This window comes from Grampus griseus, assembly GCF_964374135.1.
Source record: "Grampus griseus genome assembly, chromosome: 15".
Classification (NCBI taxonomy): Eukaryota; Metazoa; Chordata; class Mammalia; order Artiodactyla; family Delphinidae; genus Grampus; species Grampus griseus.
The window spans coordinates 79740487-79762899 of record NC_139009.1 but is presented as its reverse complement, the minus strand read 5'-3'; the positions used below and the strand labels follow the sequence as shown (position 1 = coordinate 79762899).

The window sequence follows — 22413 nt, the reverse complement described above, 5'->3', positions numbered from 1 at the left end:
AAGGGGGTGAGCCTCACAAAGACATGGGAGGAAGTTCCAGGCGGAGAAGACAGCCTGAGGGGTTGGTGGCACCTGGCATGTAGCGAGGGCTTAAACGTGTGGAACAGATGGATGAATGAAATTTATTGTTGCCCACCTATGCACAAGACTTTGTATTTGTTATTCCTTTTATCTGAAATGTCCTCCTTCCTTTCTGCCTACCCAGTGCCTCCCTTTCTTTAAACATTCCCCGCCCCGAGTTGGCCCTGTCAAGCCAGGCTTACGTGAGTCCCTGGCCTGGGTGCACTCGACTGCACACACAGGCCGAGGCACCTGCGGGCAGGAGTCCGCCTGGCTGAAGCCTCGGGAGCGGATACAGTGAGGTCCCTCTCAGGCGGGCTCTCCAGCGGTGAGCGCTCCAACTGTGAAACCACAACCAGCCCCTGAGTGTGGACTGAGAGGCACCTGCTGCTGTAAGACCACATGATCATACTTTTGGATCAAGCTCCTTTCTCCTTCAGCCCCCAGGGGAGAGAGGAGGGGCAATCTGCCCATCCCAGCTGCCCCCACGCCTCTGGTGTCCGTTGTACTGGATCCCTAATGGTGGCAGTTGAGCACACTTGCCCTGTCTGTCTAGCAGCAGCTGGCACTCTCTAGCTCCTGTGACAACAGCCTTGATTATATATATTTTTGTAAGTTACATTTCTGCTTCCTTTTTACTGCTACACAGTCCCAGAATGCTGGCCCCTTGCCCTGTCATAGGTGAGAGCCAGGCACGGCCACTTCTAGCTCTATGACCGGCACCGAGTATCGACAGGACTCAAACAGGCCAACTGTAAACTCACCAAGATTTATACATATTTCTTTTTTTATTACCAATCAAAAATAAATTCCATATATCGTTTAGCAAATATTATCATTGTTTTGTGACAAAAGACACAAGAGTCATAACAACAAAACTCCCCGAGAGTCAAACTCATAACAATGCCAAAATAAATCACAAAAATATACAAATTAAAATCTTATGCAAAATAAATATGAGTTATTTGCTACGATGGCTGTAACTCGCCTACCCATCCAGGGGCCGTTTGCGAAGGTCTCCCTTCCACGGGAAGACACGCAGGGCTGGGCCAGGTCAGGGTACTGCTCAGCCCAGGAACGAGAGATTGGAATAGGAGGTGAAAAATTGCACTGGGAGGAGGAAGTCATCGGACCAGTAATATGTGGAAATAATCATGACCCTCTGCACAAAGTGATTATAAATGGGGACAGGAAGAGGAGGGGAGGCGGGACCATCTCTTGAAAGTAACTGTGCGTGCAAAAAGGTAGCCGTGGAAGTGTGTGCACCTGCTCCTTTGGCTTCACACACACTCGGTTCAGGCCGTGAGTCTGCTCCACCTGGCACTCAGGTCCCAGGAACACAGCTCTGCGAGCCCCTGTGTGGACTCGGAAAGCAAGCTGCTTCTGGAGAAAACTGAGGGGTTTTCAGGCCCCAACGGGGGCCAAAGGTCTGGTGTCTTTTTTCCTTATGGCTTGAGAACCTATGGCTGTCACCACCTTCTCTGCAGACTTGTAGGAATCAATTCTGTGTCTGGAAGAACTTTAAAATGACCAGGGGCCAGTATACTTGGTGCAAGACATTTCCTGGTCCCCAACAGAGCACTTGGGGTAACAGGACTCACAGGCTGAGGAAAGGAGTGAATAAATAACACTCAGGAAGGCCTGTGGAGTCTCCTTCGCCTGATCTTGGGCCCCCCCCCCGCCCCCCCAGCAACTGTTCCACCCAACCAAAGGGCCACCTTGGACCTTGGTCCTACAGCCTCCCCGATGGCGGGAAGCCTGCAGCACAGGGAAAAGGTGCTGGGGCAGAACTGCGCGTGGGGCTGGGGCTCTGAGCGCCCAGGACCACGAGCTTCAGCAAAGGCCAGGACGACATCTCACACTAGGATAACACACACGTGGGGAAGACGGGGCTGCCAGCTGTGTGCCTTTTAGTTAGATCTGTAAGTGCGTGAACAAAGCCAGGTGAACCTCAGCCACAGAGGAAAGGGCATGAAGGACCTGCTTAGGTTGGCTTCCTACAACGTCCTCTTGTCCTCAGTCTCTAAGAGGCACTGGGGTTTTGGATTAGAAACCGGGAGTCCGGAAAGAAGGGCTTGGTGGGTCAGTGACTGAGACCTGACTTTCGCTGTGGGGTGGGAAGGGGGATGGAACGAATTGCTAACGACGTAGATGCCCATGACCAGGTTCCCTCCTGGCCCCAAAAGGAGCATCGCAGACAAGTCCCCTCTAACGCAGTCGCTCCCCCAGCCTGGGGAAAACCTTTGGTGAAAGTGAGGTCAGGGCCTGGGGAGCAGGGGTTAGCAATCTTAAAGGTGTGAGACCCTGCCTAACACTTGAACTCAGCCCCATTACAAGGGGAGAGTTGTCCAGAGGGGCAGATATGAGGGACGGGGCGAGAGTCCTCAACGGAGCCCAACTCACCAGGAGAGCCCATCAGCAGAGTTCTAGGAGATTCCTGGGTCCAGCGATTACCAGGAGGAGGAGTGCTCCTCTCCGCAGTTGCGAGTGTCACATCCCTGATCACGGTTCCCAGAATCCCTCGGCCTCGGTGACACCAGGCGAGCCTCAGCGCGTGTCCGGGCAATTGTTCTCAGCACTATTTGGTTCTTTGCTTCCTGGGAAGAACTTTCTTCCCTCCCAAGGGAAAACCTTCCTCCAGCAGGCCCGTGGGATGCCATCTCTGGAGGAGGCGGAGGAGAAGCAGAAAGAGGAGGCTTCCTGAGTCAGGGACATAGCCAAAAAGTCCCGGCTGCGAGCAGATTATGGCTATCGCTTCCCGGGGTGAGAAACCCTACCCCTTTTAAAGTTTTTGTGGAAAAAAAAAAAAATTGTTTTTAAATAAAGTTCCTTAACCCTGTCTTCCCTTCCCCATATGGTATTAAAAAGAGGTGAGATGAGCCTAGTTTAGAAGCGCTCCTGGTCGCCGGCCCATTGCCCCACAGTCCAGGGTGGGCAGCCGCCAGCTCGGAGCTGTTCAGAGGTCCCTGTCGGAGGCCAGATCCCCCTCGGGTCGGGGGCCAACTGGCTGCTCAGTCAGACAGGCTATCTGTACCCCTTCCGGCCTAACAGGCTCCCTGTCTTCGTGTGGGCCCACTGGGGAGGCCCCCGCGGGGCTGGCGGGGGACCCCGGGCCCTCCCGTCAGATGGCGCCCTCGAGGGAGGCTCTGTGCAGCAAGGAGTTGCGCTCGTTCAGGAGAGTCGTGGTCTCGTCCACCAGGGGCAGCTCGGACTTGTCGGTCAAGTTCTCGGTACAGATGGTGCACCCATCCGGGGGGAACTGGGGGCAGTTCTCCATGCGTGAGGCCAGCAGCCCATTCTGGTACTGTTGCCGGGTGATCTGCAGGGGGAAGCGGGACGGCCTGGTTCACCGACAGCAGGGCCGGGGGGCCAACCCTACAGGAGACCCGGAGAAACGGGCAGCCAGGAGGGAGGCTGCCAGTCCAGGAGAGAGGGCGTGACCCAGGGGGCGGAGCGGAGGGAGGGGGTGACCAAAGAGTGAGGAGCTAGAGCAGGAGGGACATGCATCCCGGGCCCTCCGTGCTGGGTGTGGTGGATCAAAGAAAGAAGCTGCCGGTGAGACGCAGAGTGATCCAGACGCCCAGGATGAGGAGGATGGTGCTGCCTGGGAAGAGGGCCATGGGGAGCGCTCACCTTAATGTACTGGAGGTCCATGAGCGCCCGGACGCTGAAGTCGGAGGTGTACTGGCCCAGGATGGAGCTGCCGAACTGGCTGCTGCCTGCCAAGGGGGCCGTGCTCGACGCCGTTTCTGAGCGGTCCGGGTAGCTGAGGGAGGCCGAGCGGCTGAGGGGTGCGGGGTGGGATGGGGAGCGGTCTGTGGAGGGAGAGAGGCTGTCAGGCCGGGGGCCAGCCTGGTGCCCCTCACAGCCTCCCGTCCAACCTTGTCCACGGACACCCGGGCAGTAGTGCCCCCACCGGCAGTGGGAAGTAGCTCTCGGGCACAAACGAACAGAAGCTCTGCCTGCAGAAGGTCTGACCTCATCAATGCCAATGAGCTAGTTTGTTTAGGACTGTGGTGCAGTAAGAATTAAAAAGTCTACCCAAACAGATGAACAAAACAGAAAACAAAAACCAGAGACACAGAAAGTTTATGGCTACAAAACCCCTCATTTCCCCAACAGCTGATCAGACAAGGGTGACACAATGATGACCCCAGCATGGCAGAGGAGCCACTGTCCCTGTCTCGATGACAGCTTCTGTCAAGGGACATAAACTGCATACTTTTTTTTTTTTTTTTTTTTTTGCGGTACGCAGGCCTCTCACTGCTGTGGCCTCTCCTGTTGCGGAGCACAGCCTCCGAACGCGCAGGCCCAACGGCCATGGCTCACGGGCCCAGCCGCTCCGCGGCATGTGGGATCTTCCCGGACCGGGGCACGAACCCGTGTCCCCTGCATCGGCAGGTGGACTCTCAACCACTGCGCCACCAGGGAAGCCCAAACTGCATACTTTTAAATTATATGCAAAGGAAGAACCTACAGTTTGCACTCTCTCACCACACGTCATACACCCCCCAACATGACACCCTGCTCACACCTCAAAATGCTCGTAAGAGCTCAAAAGTGTGCTCTGCACGTAACCTGTTGTGTGTGGAACAGTCCTGCCCTGTGTCTGCTGAGCCCAGCCAGTCTGGCAGGGCGGTGGGGTGCAGCAGGTTCCTCTCAGAGGAACCTAGAGGCCCCAGAGCTCCAGGCTTCCCACTCTGGGGTGTCTGGGGGCTGGGTCTCAGTCCCCCTCCCATGAGGCAGAGCCTGGGGTAGCGGTGGCAGTGCCTCTTCCCGCCACTAGGGGAAGCACAGGCCTCCATTCGGTCGACTGAAACCAGGCAAGGGGAATGGCTCAACCTCCAAAGAGGAAGGAACCAGCTCCTTATTTTGGAAAAGGAAGGGCACACACATTATTGTACATCATTAGCTCGTATTTTGGGGAACACTCAGAAAACAATGAAATGCACCAAGAAGTTAGCTGTGGAGGCGTACTGGCTTGTTTTAAACGAACAGGACGTGGACTAAGCTGATTTGCTTAGTTAACTAGTAAGTTACTAACTACTGAGTCAGCTATTCTAACAAACAGACCAGTGAAAAGAGCAACCATTGAATCTGGGTGGCTGAACCAAGTGCGACAGAATTGAGTAATACTCTACGTTTGAGTTTCATTCATAAAACCAGGAAAATACAGTCTGGATAGTCTATGATTAGGTGGTATACAGCCACTAGAGGACCATGTGCATGTATCACTCATTCTAACTTAAGCAACACCTCTGATTAAGTTCTAGCAAAGACCAGAAACACTAGGGATATTGCTTAATATTTGACATTAATTATTTGAATGATAGAATGCTTTTAATTAATGCTTATTAACACTCCAGGAACAGGAACTGAATTTAAACCAACATAAATTAGTCACATGGCCTATTAAAAACAGAGGTCTAGAAATCTAACAAAATATGAAGTGGTTGTTTCTGAATAATGAAATTATGATGCTTCTTAATTTTCTTAAGATTTTTTTCCACCTTCCCAATTTTCTAAATAAGCTGTGTTACTTTTATGATTAAAACAAAACAAAACAAAAAAACAGGGGGTTTGACTTGGTAAGTCCATTTCTGGAAGAATATTCTAAGGACATAATCTTAAATACAGAAGAAGTTTTTCCGTAAAGAGGTTTACATCATGCTGTTATACTTAGAATATAGACCCCCATGAATATGCATAAGGGGGAAAAAAACCAAATGAAGGCACACCTGCTTGGTGAAACTCTGTGTAGCTCTAACTAGAAAGTTTATGGAAAAGTGTCTCGGTTCCCATATTAGGTAAAGACATCAGGATTCAAACCATGTGTGCATCAACTCCCGGCCATCTATGAGACAGAAGCAAGAGCAGAAGAGGAGAGTGAGGCTGAGGGGTTGGCCAGTGAGGGCTGACATGGCCCATTCTGTTCTCATCAGACAGCCCCCTGCTCAAAGACCATTAATTGCTTTGTACTTCCCATCACTGCCAGAAGTTGGCTGTGTTTGAACGGGACAAGTGACTTCTAAATCACCTTTTTACTTTTTTTTTTAAAAGAGGATCAATTTTAAAAAGTGTGTTTTTGTACATTTAAGATGGAAAAAACCCCAGCTGTACAAACATAATAGGGGAAACAGTTGACTGAAGTGATAGGTTTTTAGCACTGCTGGGACCCAGGGACCTTCTCTAAGTTATGCACTGAGACCAGAGCTCAAAGACACTCGTAATGCTCTTCTCCTCCGGGCTCAGCAGCCCAGGCCAGAATCCTGACATCAGGACCTCTGCCGCCGCAGTATACATGGGATAGGAATCCCTCGAACTGAGTGATTCTGGGGCCAACACAGTTCCCACCGACCCTGGGACAAGGCTCGGGAATGTGACGTATCAAAGGCCAGAAACAGCATGTTTCTGTGGCTTTTGGAATTTTCCTAAACACTTTCTGATTGGAATGTCACATTTTGGTTGTAATAGAGAAAAAACAAACAGTAACTGAGCTCTAACTAAACATTTTATATCAATTCTCTCACTGCTGCCAACAATTCTAAGAAGTGGGCACATGTATTGCTCCCATTTCACAGGAGGAAACCAAGACGTAGAAAAGGTAAGTCAGCTCCCAAAATCATTTAGCTGGTGTCTACGGAGACCCCATTCAACCAGGGCAGTATGACTGCAGCCACACTTCTAACCACCCAGCTGCTGCCTCCCCCTGGCAGGTGGAACCAGCAGCCAAAGAATGAAAACCAAAGCCTGTGAGGAAAGCTGGAAAGTTTTTTAGAGAAAGCTGATGGGGTGACAAGTCATCCTGCTGAGGCCTGTGAGTGGCCCCGAGCAGCTGGGCTCACTTGGCCTGGCCGGGAGCCACCCTCCACTCCCAACCTGTCACCTGCAGGCGTTTGTGTCTCTTCTCAAAGACTGAAGGACCTCTGGGGAAACCCTTCCAGGACCTGGGCAAAGGCACATAGTAATTGGGCCCCAGGCCAGGCACAGCTAGCACTGGTCAGGCTGGCCCACAAGTGTGAACAGGTGGGATGGCACAGGTGCTGGGCGGGGGGCGGGGCCCCCAGTGCCTGCTGGGAGCGGTTAATGCAGCTGCAGTGTGAGGGCTCAGGTGGCAGGTGGCAGTGCAAATTCTCCAGCCATGCCATGTTACCTGAGAGCCGGGAGAGCAGGGAGTTCCGCTTGCCAGGCGGACACCTGACCAGGGTGGAAGGCACTGGAGCAAAAGAAGAAAAGGTCAGGGATGGGTGGGGTGGGCGTGGAGCCACAGGAACAGGATGGAGAAGCAGACTTGCTGGGGGCCAGGTTCCCTCGAGCAGAGAGGGGGCACAACAGTAAAGGGGACCCGGCCCTGACGGGGAGGGTGCTCAGAGCTGACCAGAGCCCTGATCAGAGAAGGGCAGAAGCTGGTGGAGTGTGCCCAGAGCCCCCGGAAGTCATCTCCCCTCCCTTCCAGCCACTGCAAGTGGGAACCTGGGGCCTCCACATCAAAAGACAGAGCGCAGGACCCTAACCAGGCTCTGAGGCATGGCTGCAGAGAAAGGGTGCTTGGAGGGACGTCCCATGACTGTGTGCCCTGCTGCACAAGATTTCCCCAAGCTGGACCGCAAGAGGTGCTCTCAGGAGGGGCAGAGAAGTCCTCCCCAGGTCTGAGGCACCTGGGCAGGGGCCACCTGTTCCAAAACCCAGCTCTGCAGCCTTGTTTCCCACTCCCCTCCCCCAGGAGCCTGTTCACGCTGGTGGAGGAGCTGAGCTGTGTCAGTATGCACGGGTGCCCAGCCGCCCACATGGGGGTCCTCTTTGTCAAAGGACAGTAGCAGGCACAGCATCGAGGCTCCCCAGGAGCTGCAGCAGCCCCCTCACCATGTGCCTGTCCCCGGCACCAAAGCAGACTTTCATTGTCCAGCCCGCAGCAACCTGGGGCCGGAGGGGTCACACAACTGGCGAGGAGCTGAGCCGGGCGAGACTCGGGCCTTGTCTGCAGGGCACCCCCTCCAGCAAGGGGAGCCTGAGCCACCCAGGACTGGAGAAGCAGAGGGCGCCGGGGTGGCCAGTGGCCCTTCTCAGAGGCTGTCCAGTCCTTTCTTTGCCCCCAGGTCCCTTTATTCCATCAGAACGGCCCCTTAACCAAAAGGCAGTGGCTCAGCCCCCTGAAAAGCCAAAGCCATCTGCAAACTGCGCAGCCGAAAACCAGGCCCTGGCCTGGCCTCCAAACACGGAAGCCATGGGCCCCCTTCCCCCACCCTGACTCCCCTGGCCCAGTCTTCACAAGTGAGGCCCTGCAGCCTCCCTCCACCTGCCTCCCTCTCAACTGGCCTCCCGCCGTCACGGCTAAGGAGGGCCACTGTGGCCCGCTTGCCCAGTCGGCCCACTCTGCTGTCACAGGACCGCCTGCTCAAGGGCCGCTAACGGCCTCCTGCTTCGTATGGCAAGCAAATGCCTTCAACTTCCTGCGGCTCCCTGACTCATATCCACCCTCTTCCTCGCCTCCTGGTGGGCTGGTCTCACCACCTCAGAACACGCTCTCAGCTCCCTCCGGGCTTTCGTCAGAATCCCCTCATCTCTTCCCTCCACTCTCTGAACCCGGTCCCAAGGGGCGAGTCACTGCTCTTCCAGGCCACTTCCTCGAGGCCCTGGCAGCTCTGGCCCTCGCTGGCCTCCCCCCCGAGCCACCTGGGTTATGACCCTTCTAGGAGGCCCTAGGTTCTGGGGGGCCAGTCCGAGTCTCTCCCCCTCCAGGAGTGCTGGAGGGCGGCCCAGACATAGCCCAGAGACTCACCAGAGGGGGACGAGGACAGGGCCATGGTCCCGTAGTAGGAGAAGGCGCCCGTCTCAAACTTCATGTTCTCCTTCCCGGCCTCCACCTCCACCTTCCCCTGAAAGAACACGGGTCAGGGTTACAAACAGAGTTGAGAAGGAAAAAACACCTGGGAAGAAAAAGCCTGAGGCACGAGGGAGACGCGAGGAGTGAACAGGGCTGTGGGCCCCGTGGAGGAGCTAGTTCCAGAGCCCTGGAGACCCAGGGGCTCAACGGTGGCCTTGCAGGCGGAGGACCGGCAACGGGGAGCAGAGGCTCAAGGGCAGGAAAGCAGGTGAGAGGGCGGCTCGGGCACGGAGGGCAGGGCGGGGCAGGCGCACCTGCAGGATGAGGATGAAGTAGTCAGCCGGCTTGTTGTGGGTGTACAGGTAATGGCGGACGTAGTACTTGTTGTGCTCATCGAACTTGAGCTCCTGAATGACGTCTGGGTACTTGAGCAGCCGCAGCAGGATCTTCTCCGATATCAGAGAGGGGCTGAACTGGGGAACCTCTGGAGGAGGAGAGAGGAGGATTTCACATGAGGCCAGGCTGGGCGGGGCAGTGCCTGGAACACGGTCACTGCTGTGCTGGACGGCTCCTCACTGCCTGGCCCTGCCTCCCCGGAGGGCATGACCTTGGCTCCGGCCTCAGTACATGCAGGTCTGTCACTGGTTGGGCCTGGACAGTGGCTCCTGCACTAATAAAACATGACCTCAGGCAAACTCCTTCACCCGTGCCTCAGTTTCCTCATCTGTAAAATAGGGATTTAAAACTTCATGGGGTCGCTGTTTGGTGAAATGGGATAACAGACGTAGGACACTTAGACACACGCTTGCCACATGCGAAGTGCCTAATAAACGTGACTATCACTACTGTCAGTATCCATGTCATCAATAGCCTGGCAGGAAAAGCACAGGAGAGGGAAGGATCACAGCTTTAGCAAGTGAGGGCTGGGAAGGAAGTCAGACTGAGGGGAGAGGACAGAGCAGGCGGGCGTTTTCCTAATCAATCACCCGGGTCTCCAAGGGAGCTTTGAGTCAGGGGTGAGAAGAGAGAAAAGTCATTGACCTAGAAGTCAGGTCCCGAGGGGCCCAGCAGATGCAGGCGGAGGGGAGGCAGAGAGATGAGAAGGGAGCTGGATCCAGACGCTCAGAGAGGATGAGCATGCAGGGCTGTGGGCTGTACCCAGGGGGAGGGGGCATATGGAAGGGCCTCCTTCTCCCTCCTCAACGGGGAGCCCGGTGCCCACCTCAGGTCCTCCCAGCACAGAACAGCCAAAACAAAGCCGGATGGTTCCTGGAAGTTTGTAGCAGCAGCCCATTAACGGGGAAAACAAACCGCAGGGATCTTCGGTGGGGATGGAAGGAAAACACCTCGCCCCCTTCCAGAGGCAGGCGCACGTGCCCCAGGCCCTTCATCTGCTGTAGCCCTTGTCCCCTGGGGAGGAGTAACCAGAGGCCCAGTACGTCTCCCTCCGGGGCTGTATCCCACCGACACCCGAAGGCCCCCCTCATGCTCTTACCCGTGGACAGGAAGCGATGAGCAGCCAGAAGTAGCTGAGGAGAAATTTTCACCTTGAGTTCATTGTCAGCATCCTTGAAGGCTGAGAAGTCACGCTTGTTCTTCTCAGATACCCGTTTCCGGCTTCGGTTGTCAGCTGCAAGAGAAGGAATCTGGAACTGAGAACAGCATCCCCCAAGGACTGGGGAACAGACTGGTACCCACCCGCCGACTCCCAGCTCCGCGGGCCCTTCTTCCACCAGAAGCAGAAGCAGCAGCGTCTGTGCTGAGACACAAATGCTGGGAGGAAGAAAGGCGCCTCCTGCGGACGCTCCGAGCAGCCCTGGTTGGCGCCCAGCCTCCCGTCCCCACGGCGGCCTTCCCGCCTGGGGACAGCAGGTGCCAGTCTGAGCAGAGCAGAGCAGAGCAGGGTGGGAAGGGGACTCACTGTACATATCAGACTCGTCCAGGATCTCGGACTTGATGATCTCCTCGATGACGTCCTCCAGGGTGACCAGGCCCAGCACCTCGTAGAAGGGGTCACCTTCGCCCTCGTTGTTCACCTTCTGCACGATGGCCAGGTGGGACTTCCCTGCGGGGACAATATAATGAGTCAAACAAGAGCAGAGGGACCAGTCATGAGACTCCTCGACCAAAAGTTAACACATTTGGGGTCATAAGTCACTGGGGTGGGGTCATGAGCGGCCTTTTTTCCCTTTTGTGCATTTCCTGAAGCTTCTATTGCAAACAGACATTGCTTTCATGGAGAGGAAAACCAAAAGTATTTTTCAATTTAAAGGCATTTAATTAAGGACCATTTGTTTAAATAGAATGAAAACGGCAAGGCCCTGCCTGGTGCCGCGCACCAGGGGCTCCTGGGACCCCTGGGAAGGGGAGAGACCCACCCTGACAACTCGTGGACAGAGGCAGCATTGGTCAGAGCCCTGCGTGCACCAGCTGGACATGGGGCTCCCCAGGGGGCCCACGCCGCCCCCCATGGGCCTCAAAGGCCACTCACGTCCCTTCATCCAGTGCTCCCTGGCAAAACTTCCCTGCGTGTACCCAGGGGCCGTGATCCTGCCCAAGGCAAGGGCTCTCAGTACCCAAAGCCATTAACAAATTAGCCCAGGCTATAATTAGGCCAGGCAGGAACTATAATTAGAGGAGGGCCACCCTTGGAGGCAAGAAAGAAAGTTAGGAGGCAGAGGATGGGGAGGAAGGACCCTCCACAGAAGCTCTGTGGGGCGGCAGGGCTTCCCAGGCCCTCCTTTGGGGTCCCACACTGCTCTCGTGCCCCTCGCCCCAGCGCGTGACAATGACAGGGTGACAGCCAAAAAGGGCCCGGCCCCCACTCTGGGTTGAACGGGACTGTGTGACCCACACACGGGGACACGGGTCTAGAGCAGCCTAAGGGGGGAGGCCCGGAGAGCTGTGAAGGTCAAGTCAGCTTCCCCTGCGTGCCCCAGTCTCAGCCCTGACTCTAGCGCATGGTGCGCAGAGGATGTTCTCCAGGTCTCTAAGGCCTCGGGGAATCCCAGCCCCAGGATGCATCCCCATAACTCCTAGGGGCCTCTGAGGGAGAACAGAGACATGCCAGTTCTGGGACCAGCATTTTGAAAAATAAAGTGAAAAATCGCAGAGTACACCACATGGGGGGAAGTACTTGTTTTGTTTGTGTGGTTGGGTTTTTTTGTTTGGTTTGTTTTGTTTTAATTAATTGATTTATTTTTTATTTATTTTGGTTGCATTGGGTCTTTGTTGCTGTGCGTGGGCTTTCTCTAGTTGCGGTGAGCGGGGGCTACTCTTCGTTGCGGTGCGTGGGCTTCTCATTGCGGTGGCTTCTCTTGTTGTGGAGCACGGGCTCTAGGTGCACGGGCTTCAGTAGTTGTGGCACGCGGGCTCAGTAGTTGTGGCTCGCGGGCTCTAGAGCGCAGGCTCAGTAGTTGTGGCGCATGGGCTTAGTTGCTCTGCGGCATGTGGGATCTTCCTGGACAAGGGCTCGAATCCGTGTCTCCTGCATTGGCAGGCGGGTTCTTAACCACTGCGCCACTAGGGAAGCCCTGTGTGGTTGGTTTTTGTGTGTGTGAAACTTTTGCACAAGGTGCCGGTCACTGTGGTATCCTTATTTCCAGTCGTGGTCAAAAACCTTTCAGCGCTTTGCCAGGAAGAACCATGGGCTCGATTAAAACTTTCCAGTGTCTTCAGAGCTGAGCCGGCAAGACCCAGAGCTCGGCCAAGGTCCTCAGCAGGCAGCAGGCAGTCAGGGTCAGAACCCTGGTGTCCGGCCCCCCGGCCTCTTCACCTGTCAGTGCTGCCCATGCAGGAGCGCTCTCTGGAGACAGAAGGGATGCTCTGAGGGGCCTGGGGCAGCCAGTTAAGTTGTGGCATCAGGCGGGAACCAGAATTAGAGCAAGGGAGCTTTTGCTGCTTCCAGACGGCACACCCTAATAAGCTGGGAGCGCCCAGTGCTGGGGAGACACGCAGGCCCCCACAGGCACTCTGGTGGGTGGGCAGGTAAACAGGCACACATTTCAGGAGGCCCAGTTGGCGGCATGTCTCAGAATTCAGGGTCCCTAAGCTTGGACTTGGAAATTCCATGGGTCGGAACTTACTCTACGGATGTAATTTTCAAAACGTAGAAAGACAGAACAAGCAAAGGGGTTCATCAGAACATTCTTTTTAACAACCTCAAACCTCGAGAGCAATGGAGCAGCAGTCCTTAACAGGAGCCACTGCTGTTCTGGGGAGAACGCGGCACAGCCGGATGAACCACGTTGTGGAAGGAAGCCCTGGAGAGGCTATAACGGGACAGAGTGCGTGCTGCCATCTGCCTGCGAGGGCCGGTGAGGTGTAAACTACCCTGTTAGTGTCTGGAGGAGATAACCATGGGCACCTTCGGGGATATGTGGAGTTTGAGGGAGGGGACGTGTTATCCCTTACTTTATACCCTTCTATATCGTTCTACTTGCTAGGCATGTTTTACTTCTACAGTTTTTTTTTTTAATTGAGAAAAAATGAAGGGGGAAAAACAAAATTAAAGCGAACAAAGGGAAACTGGTGAGAGGGGGTGAACAAGGACCCTCCATGCCTAACCTGCCGCAGACTGAGCCCCAGAGAACAGGGTGGGTGTGGCTCAGTCCGCAGGTCTTTGCTCACAGCCCAGAAGTCAGAGCGCCTGCAGAGAAGACACAGCTCCAGTAATCTGAGAAAACGTCCCCGTCCCCACTGAACCCTCTGATTAACCCACAGACTCAGAACAAGTCCTGACCCACAAAACAGTCACGGGTCACACTGGGCCTCACAGGGAAAGGTGGGTGGCTCCTCTGAAGGACCGAAATGCCCCTCCTGTGGATGAAACGAGCAGATTCCTTGAGCCCCTCTCAGCCCCTTCCCTGCTCCTCTCTGGGGCACCTTGTTTTGTGGAATCCACTGGTGGGTGTGGGCGCCCTCTAGTGGCAGCACCTTGCAGACAGGTACCCTGTAGGTAAGGCAACCTGGGGCATGGCCCACGGCCAGCCCTGCTCTGCAGGCTAAGAGCTTGGAACACTGCACTGACTGTGGCTGGCCAGTTGGGCCCCATGCAAAGGTGCTGGGCTGGGGGCCAGTCAGTCATCCTCTGCTGGCCCGGGCACAGGACCCTGGGCCATATCTGCCGCCTTCTAATTTATCTGCCCAGAGGGGCCATTCTTGGGTCGTAGCAGAACCATCTCCCCTCCTGGTCAGAGAACCTCTCTTGCCAAGGTCACCAATGACCTCCAACGGTGGGGTCTCAGTCTCAGATGACCTGCCCAGGCCACAGTCTCTGACAAGGGGCCAACTCTCTCCCTCCCCCTGGAAATCCTCCCTTCTCCTTGGCTTCCAGGACACGGCTCTCCTGGTGTTCCTCTGACCTCAGGGCTGCTGCTTCTCCTTGAGAAGAGAGGGTCCCAGGGCTCAGTCCTTGCACCTGGTCCCTTGCCTCTGGACTTTAAATACAAATTATAAGTCAAGGCATCTCAAATAAGTATGAGCAACCCAGCCCTCTCCTGTGCTCTCTAGACTCACATATCCAGCCAGCTGCTCGCTGACAGCTAGCTCCACGTGGATGTCTAACATCCTGAACTTAAGTCGGCCAAAACCTAGCTCCTGCCCTTCCTCCAGACCTCCCCAATCTCCATCCATCCAGTGGATGAGGCCCTGGGGGAATAAACTTTGCCACCTCTATTGCTTTTCTTCCTGGCCACGCTGTGCGGCATGCGGAATCTTAGTTCCCCAACCAGGGTTCAAACCCGGGCCCCCTGCAGTGGAAGCGTGGAGTCCTAACCGCTGGACCGCCAGGGAAGTCCCTGATTCCTCTGTTTCTCTACCCTTCTACATCCAACCCACTCAGTGGATCCCATCGGCTCTGCCTGCAACGGACATCCAGAATCCAACCTCCTCTGGGAGCCTCCACTGCTACTGCCGCGTGCTGAGCCACGTGCACCTCCTCTCACCCAGAGGGTGAGACCCCAAGTCTTCATCCTGGACCTGAGTCTACTCTCAACACCACAGCAAGGGGGACCCTCTTACAGGAGAAGTTATAACGTCACCAAACCCTTCAGTGGCTCCGTATCACTCCAGGTAGACAGCATACTCCTCGCAGCGGCCTGGGGCCCAAAGCCCTCCTGCTGCCCTGCTCTCTCACACTTGTGCCGCTCGGCCTCCTGGCTCTTCCTCAAACTCCTAAGGCTGCTCCCTCAGCCTGGCCTGCTCCTCCCCCACACACCTGCCCAACTCAGCCAGCTTCGGGTCTTCCTTCACTGCTCAAACGTCACCTTGGCCTACCCAGAGGGCCTCACTGAGTACTGCAACACTTCCTCCAGCCCCACAACCCTGGTCTTTAGTTTATCACCTACAATAAACAATAGAGGGCTTCCCTGGTAGTGGAGTAGTTAAGAATCCGCCTGCCAATGCAGGGGACACAGGTTCGAGCCCTGGTCCAGGAAAATCCCACATGCCGTGGAGCAGCTAAGCCCGTGTGCCACAACTACTGAGCCTGCGCTCTAGAGCCCGTGAGCCACAACTACTGAAGCCCACGCGCCTAGAGCCCGTGCTCCACAACAAGAGAAGCCACCGCAATGAGAAGAAGCCCACGCACCGCAATGAAGCGTAGACCCCGCTCACTGCAACTAGAGAAAGCCCGCGCACAGCAACGAAGACCCAACGCAGCCAAAAATAAATAAATTTAAAAAAAAATAGAACATGCTTGTTCCTTGTGTTTGTCGTTTTATGGACCATCTTCTCCCACTAGATTGAGAGCTCCATCATATCAGAGGCTGTCGTCTGTGTTCCCAAAACTCAGAACAGCAAGCAGCACAAAGTAGGTGTTCAATGAATGTTTGTGGAATGGATGACACAGTTCATGTGGATGTGCCTTAGGAAAAGAAACATAACCAATGGGGGAAGCGGGAGAGGGACGGAGACGAGGCAAAGAATTATTCTGAATTTTAGTAATCAAGACGTTTCTGTAGGGACTTCCCTGGTGGCGCAGTGGTTAAAACTCCATGCTCCCTTGGGCTTCCCTGGTGGCGCAGTGGTTGAGAGTCCGCCTGCCAATGCAGGGGACACGGGTTCATGCCCCGGTCCGAGAAGATCCCACATGCCGCGGAGCGGCTGGGCCCGTGAGCCGTGGCCGCTAAGCCTGCACGTCCGGAGACTGTGTTCCGCGATGGGAGAGGCCGCAGCAGTGAGAGGCCCGCGTACTGAAAAAACAAAAAAGAAAACAAAAAAAAAACTCCATGCTCCCAATGCAGGGGGCCCAGGTTCGATCCCTGGTCAGGGAACTAGATCCCACATGCATGCCACAACTAAGAGTCTGCATGCCACAACTAAGGAGCCCATGTGCCACAACTAAGGAGCCGGCGAGCTGCAACTAAGACCCGGTGCAACCAAGTAAATAAATAAATATTTTTTAAAAAAAGCAACGGGAGGTGATGACTTTAAAAAAAAAAGCAGCTTCTGAACAGTAATTCAGAAATTACTATTAACTGATTTACCATTTAGAATAAGAGGATCAACTTAGGACTTACATTTATGATTCTCATTGTATGGAGTTTAAATCTAACACAGAATTTCATTTTAATGAGTTACCTCATTTGATTATTAGTATCCATTCAACTGGATAATTGGATTTTGGGGGGAGAAGTGGGGTGAGAAATGAAACATGAAAATTGACATGATACATCTACTCCAAAAGCTGAGAATCCCACGTTTTCCAAGGCAGTCCTTATTCAAAGAAAAGAAGGCTGAGACAATGTAGCAAAATGATTATATTTGGCTGCCCCCTATGAAATTGCTGATATTTCACTATTTTTGACCAAAAAAAAAAAAAAAAAGACAATTTCAATTCATATGGTTTAACCTAACAGTATGGGGGTTTCAGTATGGTTTCTGTTTTCTTTTTTATACTTCCCTAAATAGAAATTCTAAAATTTCCATAACAATGGTATAATTAGAAAGAAACACATAAGAAAGAAAGAAACTCTTAAAAATACTCTCACACTGCTTTGCTAGGGCTTGGAGCTTCCTCAGCCTTCTAGATTCAAGCACTGCTAGGAAGGGGCAACCTGGCTGTGGGGAAGGGAAGGAGGCACCTTGAAATTGCTGTCCTGAGGTCACCTCTGGGCCACATCTGGCTGCAAGCTTGCCCTCTCCGCCCTTGTCAGCCTTTGTCCAGGTCAGAAAGCTGCACGAGGCCTCTAGAAACCCCCGCGGGATCGGCAGATGCAGACAGCAAGCCTGGGCCTCTTTCACTGCCCTCTCCCACCTGGAAGAGGGGGCAAGCAGAGGGAGGACCTGCCTGAGTCCCTCAACAACCTCTTTACCCTTCCACCAGCCCGTTGGCACTCACTGCCCCCGCGCCGCCCCGCCCCAGTTCTTCCTTTCCCAGCACTTGGAAGGCCGCGGGCTGTGCCGTCGGCTGCCTGGCATCCAGCTCCCCGCGGACCAGGACCAGGATGCAGCTCAGCCTGGCCTGCACCGTGATTCACTTCTCTCCAAGAGCCCCCCATCCCTCACCCAGTGCACAGCAGATGCTCCAAACTCTGCTAGAAACATACAGGGAGGTCTCCAGGGGCCCTGGAAAGCCCAGTCCTCCACCGCCCACAATGCCCATTTTAGCAAACAGCTGTGTCCTCCTCCCCCCTTCCCCCCGCCCCGTAAAAAACCTTTATAGTCTCTCAAAGATCATAAGAAAAACACATTACTAAGTGCTGAGTTTCAAAGTCCACAAGGGCTCCGAGAGGCCCTACTCGCCAGCTCCAGTTGCCTTTTCTCATGGGGAAGATCCAGGGGCCCCAGATCAGACGAGGGATTACCGCCACCCAAGATGGTGTCCTTGGCATCTCTCTCTGGCCTCTCTCTCTGGCCTCCCTCGCTGGCCTCCCGGCAGGTCCCACCTCCTGCCATCCCAGGTTCCAAGACTGGCCCTGAGCTCTCAGGCACCCCCCATGGGGAGAGGAGCTGGCCAGGCAGACACCTGCCAAGTGCAGACCCATTGCCCAAGACATAGCCTTGGGCGATGAGTCTGCACTTGCAGACAACGGGCACCCTGATTTCCTGGGAATCCCCCTCCTCCGCCGCCCTCCACCGGCCAGGGCAGGATTAGGCTGATGATTAATAGCCTGACCGCAGCCAGCAGGAAGAGCCGTGGCCCATCCCAGCAAGAAGCCAGGGGCCAGGGTGACAGAGGAACCAGAAGGGCAGAGCACAGCCCTCCCAACTCAGCTCCAAGGGGGTGGGAGAGTTACATGCAAAAAGAATACTGCAGAGCATCCAGGGCAGAGAGGGCCGGCCGGACTGGGGAGGGCCGGATGGAAGTTGTTTAATCAATAAGGAATTTAAAAGAACAGTGAGAAAATTTTTTTTAATTTTTTTAATTAAAAAAAAAGCACTGAGGAGGTCCTTAATTTTAATATAAATTAAAATATAAGACTGTGGTGACTAAAAGAGTGCAGTACTGGAGAGAACAACGACATTTTTCCGTCATGACCTGGCAGTATGCGTCAAGATGTAAAATGTATAAGACCTTGGACTCCGTTTCTTTCACTTCTAGGAAAGATCTTAGCACAAAGGAAGTGCCCAAGCCATGTGCAAGGTGTGCCCAGGAGGGTCCACCCAGTGTGGTTTATGACACAGTACTGCAGCCACTAAAAAGGCTGATGTAGATACAGATTTATTTTAAAAGACGGTGGTTCACTGTTTGTGTAAAGCAGAAAGTTACAAAACAGGACAGTAAGAGCAATACTGGTTTCTTTTGCTTTTGCTTGATGCATTTTAAAGTCAACATGTTTTACTTAATTTTTACATTTATAATCAGAAAAGAGAAGAAGGATGTCTCATTTTAAGGGGGAGAAGCAATACAGTTCATTGCTGACTCACTAGAAGAAAACGCAACAAAAACATTTGCGGTGGTAGGATGAGGGTGACTTTGATTTTTATTTCTTAATCATTTTCCACCTTTCTAAAAGTTTCTACAATAAATATATTACTTTTATTTTAATTAAAAATACAAGGTACACTTTTCTGCACCTCACATGTTGCCCTCAGAGAGGTCACTGGAGCGCAGAGCTGCTCCCCACTCCGTGGCCCAAGAGCTCGGATTGTGGGCACCAGAGTGGATGTGGATCTGACCCTCTCCCTTCTGCTGATGAACACATTATTGTTGCCAGGTTTATTTCTACTGCAAACAATGCTGTAAGGATGATCCCTGTATGTCCACCATTTTTGACCCACGTGAGATACATTTATAGTTGTGGAGTCACAGGTCAAAGGGCAAATTTGATAGAAAACTCCCAATTGCCCTCCCCAGTGTGGGTCCCGGTTTACACTCACCCGGGCGGTTCTTGACTCATGCCTCCTTGTCCAGATGAGGCTCAATATACAGCAGGTGCCCGACAGGCAAGCTAGCCAATGAATATCACCAGTGAAAATACCGCATTATAGTGGGTTATGTTTTTGTTTGGTTTTGATAAATTTATTTTATTTTTATTTATTTTTGGCTGCATTGGGTCCTCGCTGCTGCGCGCCAGCCCTCTCCAGTTGCGGCGAGCGGCGGTCACTCCTCACTGCGGTGCACAGGCCTCTCATTGCGGTGGCCTCTCCCGTTGTGGAGCACGGGCTCTAGGCGCGTGGGCTCAGTAGTTGTGGCTCGCGGGCTCTAGAGCACAGGCTCAGTAGTTGTGGCACACGGGTTTAGTTGCTCCGCGGCATGTGGGATCTTCCCGGACCAGGCCTCGAACCCGTGTCCCCTGCGTTGGCAGGCGGATTCTTAACCACTACGCCACCAGGGAAGCTCCAACGGGTTATGTTTTTAAAAGGAAGGAAATGAAAATGTAAGGCAAGACAAAAGGTAAAACAGAGTAAAGCAGAAAAAAAAAGACAGTGATAGGAGGACAGCTGCATGGAAAAGAGAAATGGAAATGGAGACACTGGGGCCCACTTGCCAAAACAGACAGGGGTCTGCAGGTAAAAGGGGTTCTAGAGACTGACCAGGAGATCGACAAGCCGAGCCACCCCGAGCAAGACGACAACGCAGTCACGGCCCGTCCGGGACCTTTCAGAACAGGGTCTCCCAACGGGGTACTCATCCCTTACACAGTTTCTGTTTATTTTTAATCCAAGATAAATAAGCAACTTTAGCTTTTGTTTCTACACAGACTGACCACGGGTGCGCCTGGACCAGGCCTGCAAGCCAGCTGGTCACCAGTCACCGCAGGTGACCACGGGGCTCCGGATGTCCTGCACATACACACTCACTCATACTCCAGCAGACTGGGAGCCAGTGCAGACAGGGGTTTACACACGACGTGGAGTACACGGGACCAAAGCAAAGCTCGCAAAATGGACAGTTGCTTAACAACTGTCTGGGCAAGGAAATCCCAGAATGAAGAGCACAGATGCCAACAAAGGCCAAAGCTGCCCTTCTCACCACCTGCTGCCTCAACCAGCATCGGGGGAAAATCAGTAAGGATGGAGTCAGGGCTGAGTGACTGGCCAAAATGATTCAAAACAAAGAAAAACTATGTGAAACACAGACGTCCAGCCACTGTCAGTAATGATGAATCCCAGCAAAAGGGTATTTTGTGCCTTGAGAAAGTATATGAAAGTGTGTGCTAGAGATAATAGGAAGTGATAACTATTAGCAAGACATTTTAAAATAATGGTTATTCCATTTTTACTTCTTTAAAATTGTTTTTTATAATATATGTATTAGAAAAACAGTACATGTATATAATTTTTGAATGAATGGAGATACAAACTAAAAAAAATTTTTTTCCTAATAGGGTCCACAATCAAAAAAGTTTAAAGAGCTCTGTTTAGAACAGCCTTGAAAAGGTGGCCACACCTTCGCTGTCCCTTTGCACCGTAGACATAGACGCTTGGGTGTCCCCCCTCAGGGTCTACTTCCCCCCAGGCACTGAGCAGTCAGGGCGAGCACTTTTGGGGGAGGAGGGCAGGGTGCTGTCCCGCCCTTCCCCTCCCCTCATCAGAGCATCTCCTACGACCAACCCCACTCTTCACAGGAGGAAACCCCAGCTCAGAGAGGTCCTGCCCAGAATAGCACTGTGAGGAGGTGAGCAAGCTGGGATTCAGAAATGGGACTTCTCCAAATAGCCTTCTTTTAACCCAAGCGCCCCTGGGGTCAAGCTGTTGACAAATGGATGTGGGGGAACCCTAAGACTGTTCTCTAATTCTCAGGACAGGTCTTCACGGCTTTGATTTTTCAGTTAACTAGTAGTCTCTAATTTTTAACCTTTTATGATGGAAAATAAAAGCCTATACAAAAGGAGAGGAAATAATATCATTACACCCTTCACCTACCTTAAACAATTAACAACTCCTCTGGCCAATCCTGTTTCCTCTTTCACCCCACCAGCTCCACTGGTTTATTATGAAGGAAATCCCAGATCTTATCTGTAAACATCTGTAACTTTTACCCAAGCATTTTGGTGAGTATCTCTAAAAGTTAAGGACCCTTTAAAAAAACAAAACCACAACAGTATCATCACACCCAAACATATAATTCCTTAAGACTATCAACAGTCAGCACTCTAACTTCCCCAATTTTCTTGTAATTTTTTTTTTTACATCTAACTAATTTTTACATGTTTTTTTTTTTCTGATTGTGGTAACAAAAGTAGAAAGAAGGAAATTAAGATCACTTTTAATCCTACCTTCCAAAGATAAGTACTGGTAACTGCTTGTTTTCTTTGGTCTTTTAAAATTAACATACATAGATAAAATATTATATGTTTTCTCCACAAATTGGATCATAATGTAAATAGTTTTGTACTCCGTTTTTTTTTGTTTTTTTTTTTTAATGTTGAGCCTTCTTTTAATTTATTTATTTTTAGTTTTGGCTGTGTTGGGTCTTCGTTTCTGTGTGAGGGCTTTCTCTACTTGTGGCAAGCGGGGGTCACTCTTCATCGCGGTGCGCGGGCCTCTCACAGTCGTGGCCTCTCTTGTTGCAGAGCACAGGCTCCAGACGCGCAGGCTCAGTAGTTGTGGCTCACGGACCTAGTTGTTCCGCGGCATGTAGGATCTTCCCAGACCAGGGCTCGAACCTGTGTCCCCTGCATTAGCAGGCAGATTCTCAACCACTGTGCCACCAGGGAAGCCCTTGTACTCCGTTTTTTAAATACTTTGCATTCTTTGTATTTGCCCATGTCATAGAAATATTTGTAAAAATTGAATGGCCTGATAATATTTCATTGCACACATGTGTACATAATCTCAAGCCCCATTGGGCTCTTAAACTGTGCCCTTCCCCTTTTTCTGCCAATATGAAAATCCTCATAATAAATATATTTGGATCTATCTCCATGTCCTTAAGATAGATTTCTAGAAGGGGAATACCTGGCTCAAAGGAGAGGGTTTTTTGGGGTTTTTTTTAAGTTTCTTAAGTTATCTAAGGAGTGAGCTCAGACCAACTGCTGGTGTCTTGGTCCTCAGAGATGTGGAAACCTCTCCTGGAGGACACAGCCAGGGATGCTGCGGAGGGTGGAGAGGAACACAGAGAACTAGAGCTACATTACACA

General features: G+C 52.7%; 1 protein-coding gene across 1 annotated transcript in view; it reads right to left on the bottom strand.

Moving 5' to 3' along the window:
* Positions 1–3181: 3181 nt before the first annotated feature.
* The window catches only part of CNNM4 (cyclin and CBS domain divalent metal cation transport mediator 4), a gene marked incomplete at both ends in the record, with an annotated part of 34369 nt that continues 15137 nt past the window's right edge, over positions 3182–22413 (bottom strand). Inside the window, 6 exons of the mRNA XM_082672896.1 lie at positions 3182–3379; positions 3694–3875; positions 8840–8936; positions 9199–9368; positions 10380–10514; positions 10806–10949. Coding sequence (XP_082529022.1) covers positions 3182–3379; positions 3694–3875; positions 8840–8936; positions 9199–9368; positions 10380–10514; positions 10806–10949 — 926 coding nt within the window. The remainder of the gene's footprint in view (positions 3380–3693; positions 3876–8839; positions 8937–9198; positions 9369–10379; positions 10515–10805; positions 10950–22413) is intronic.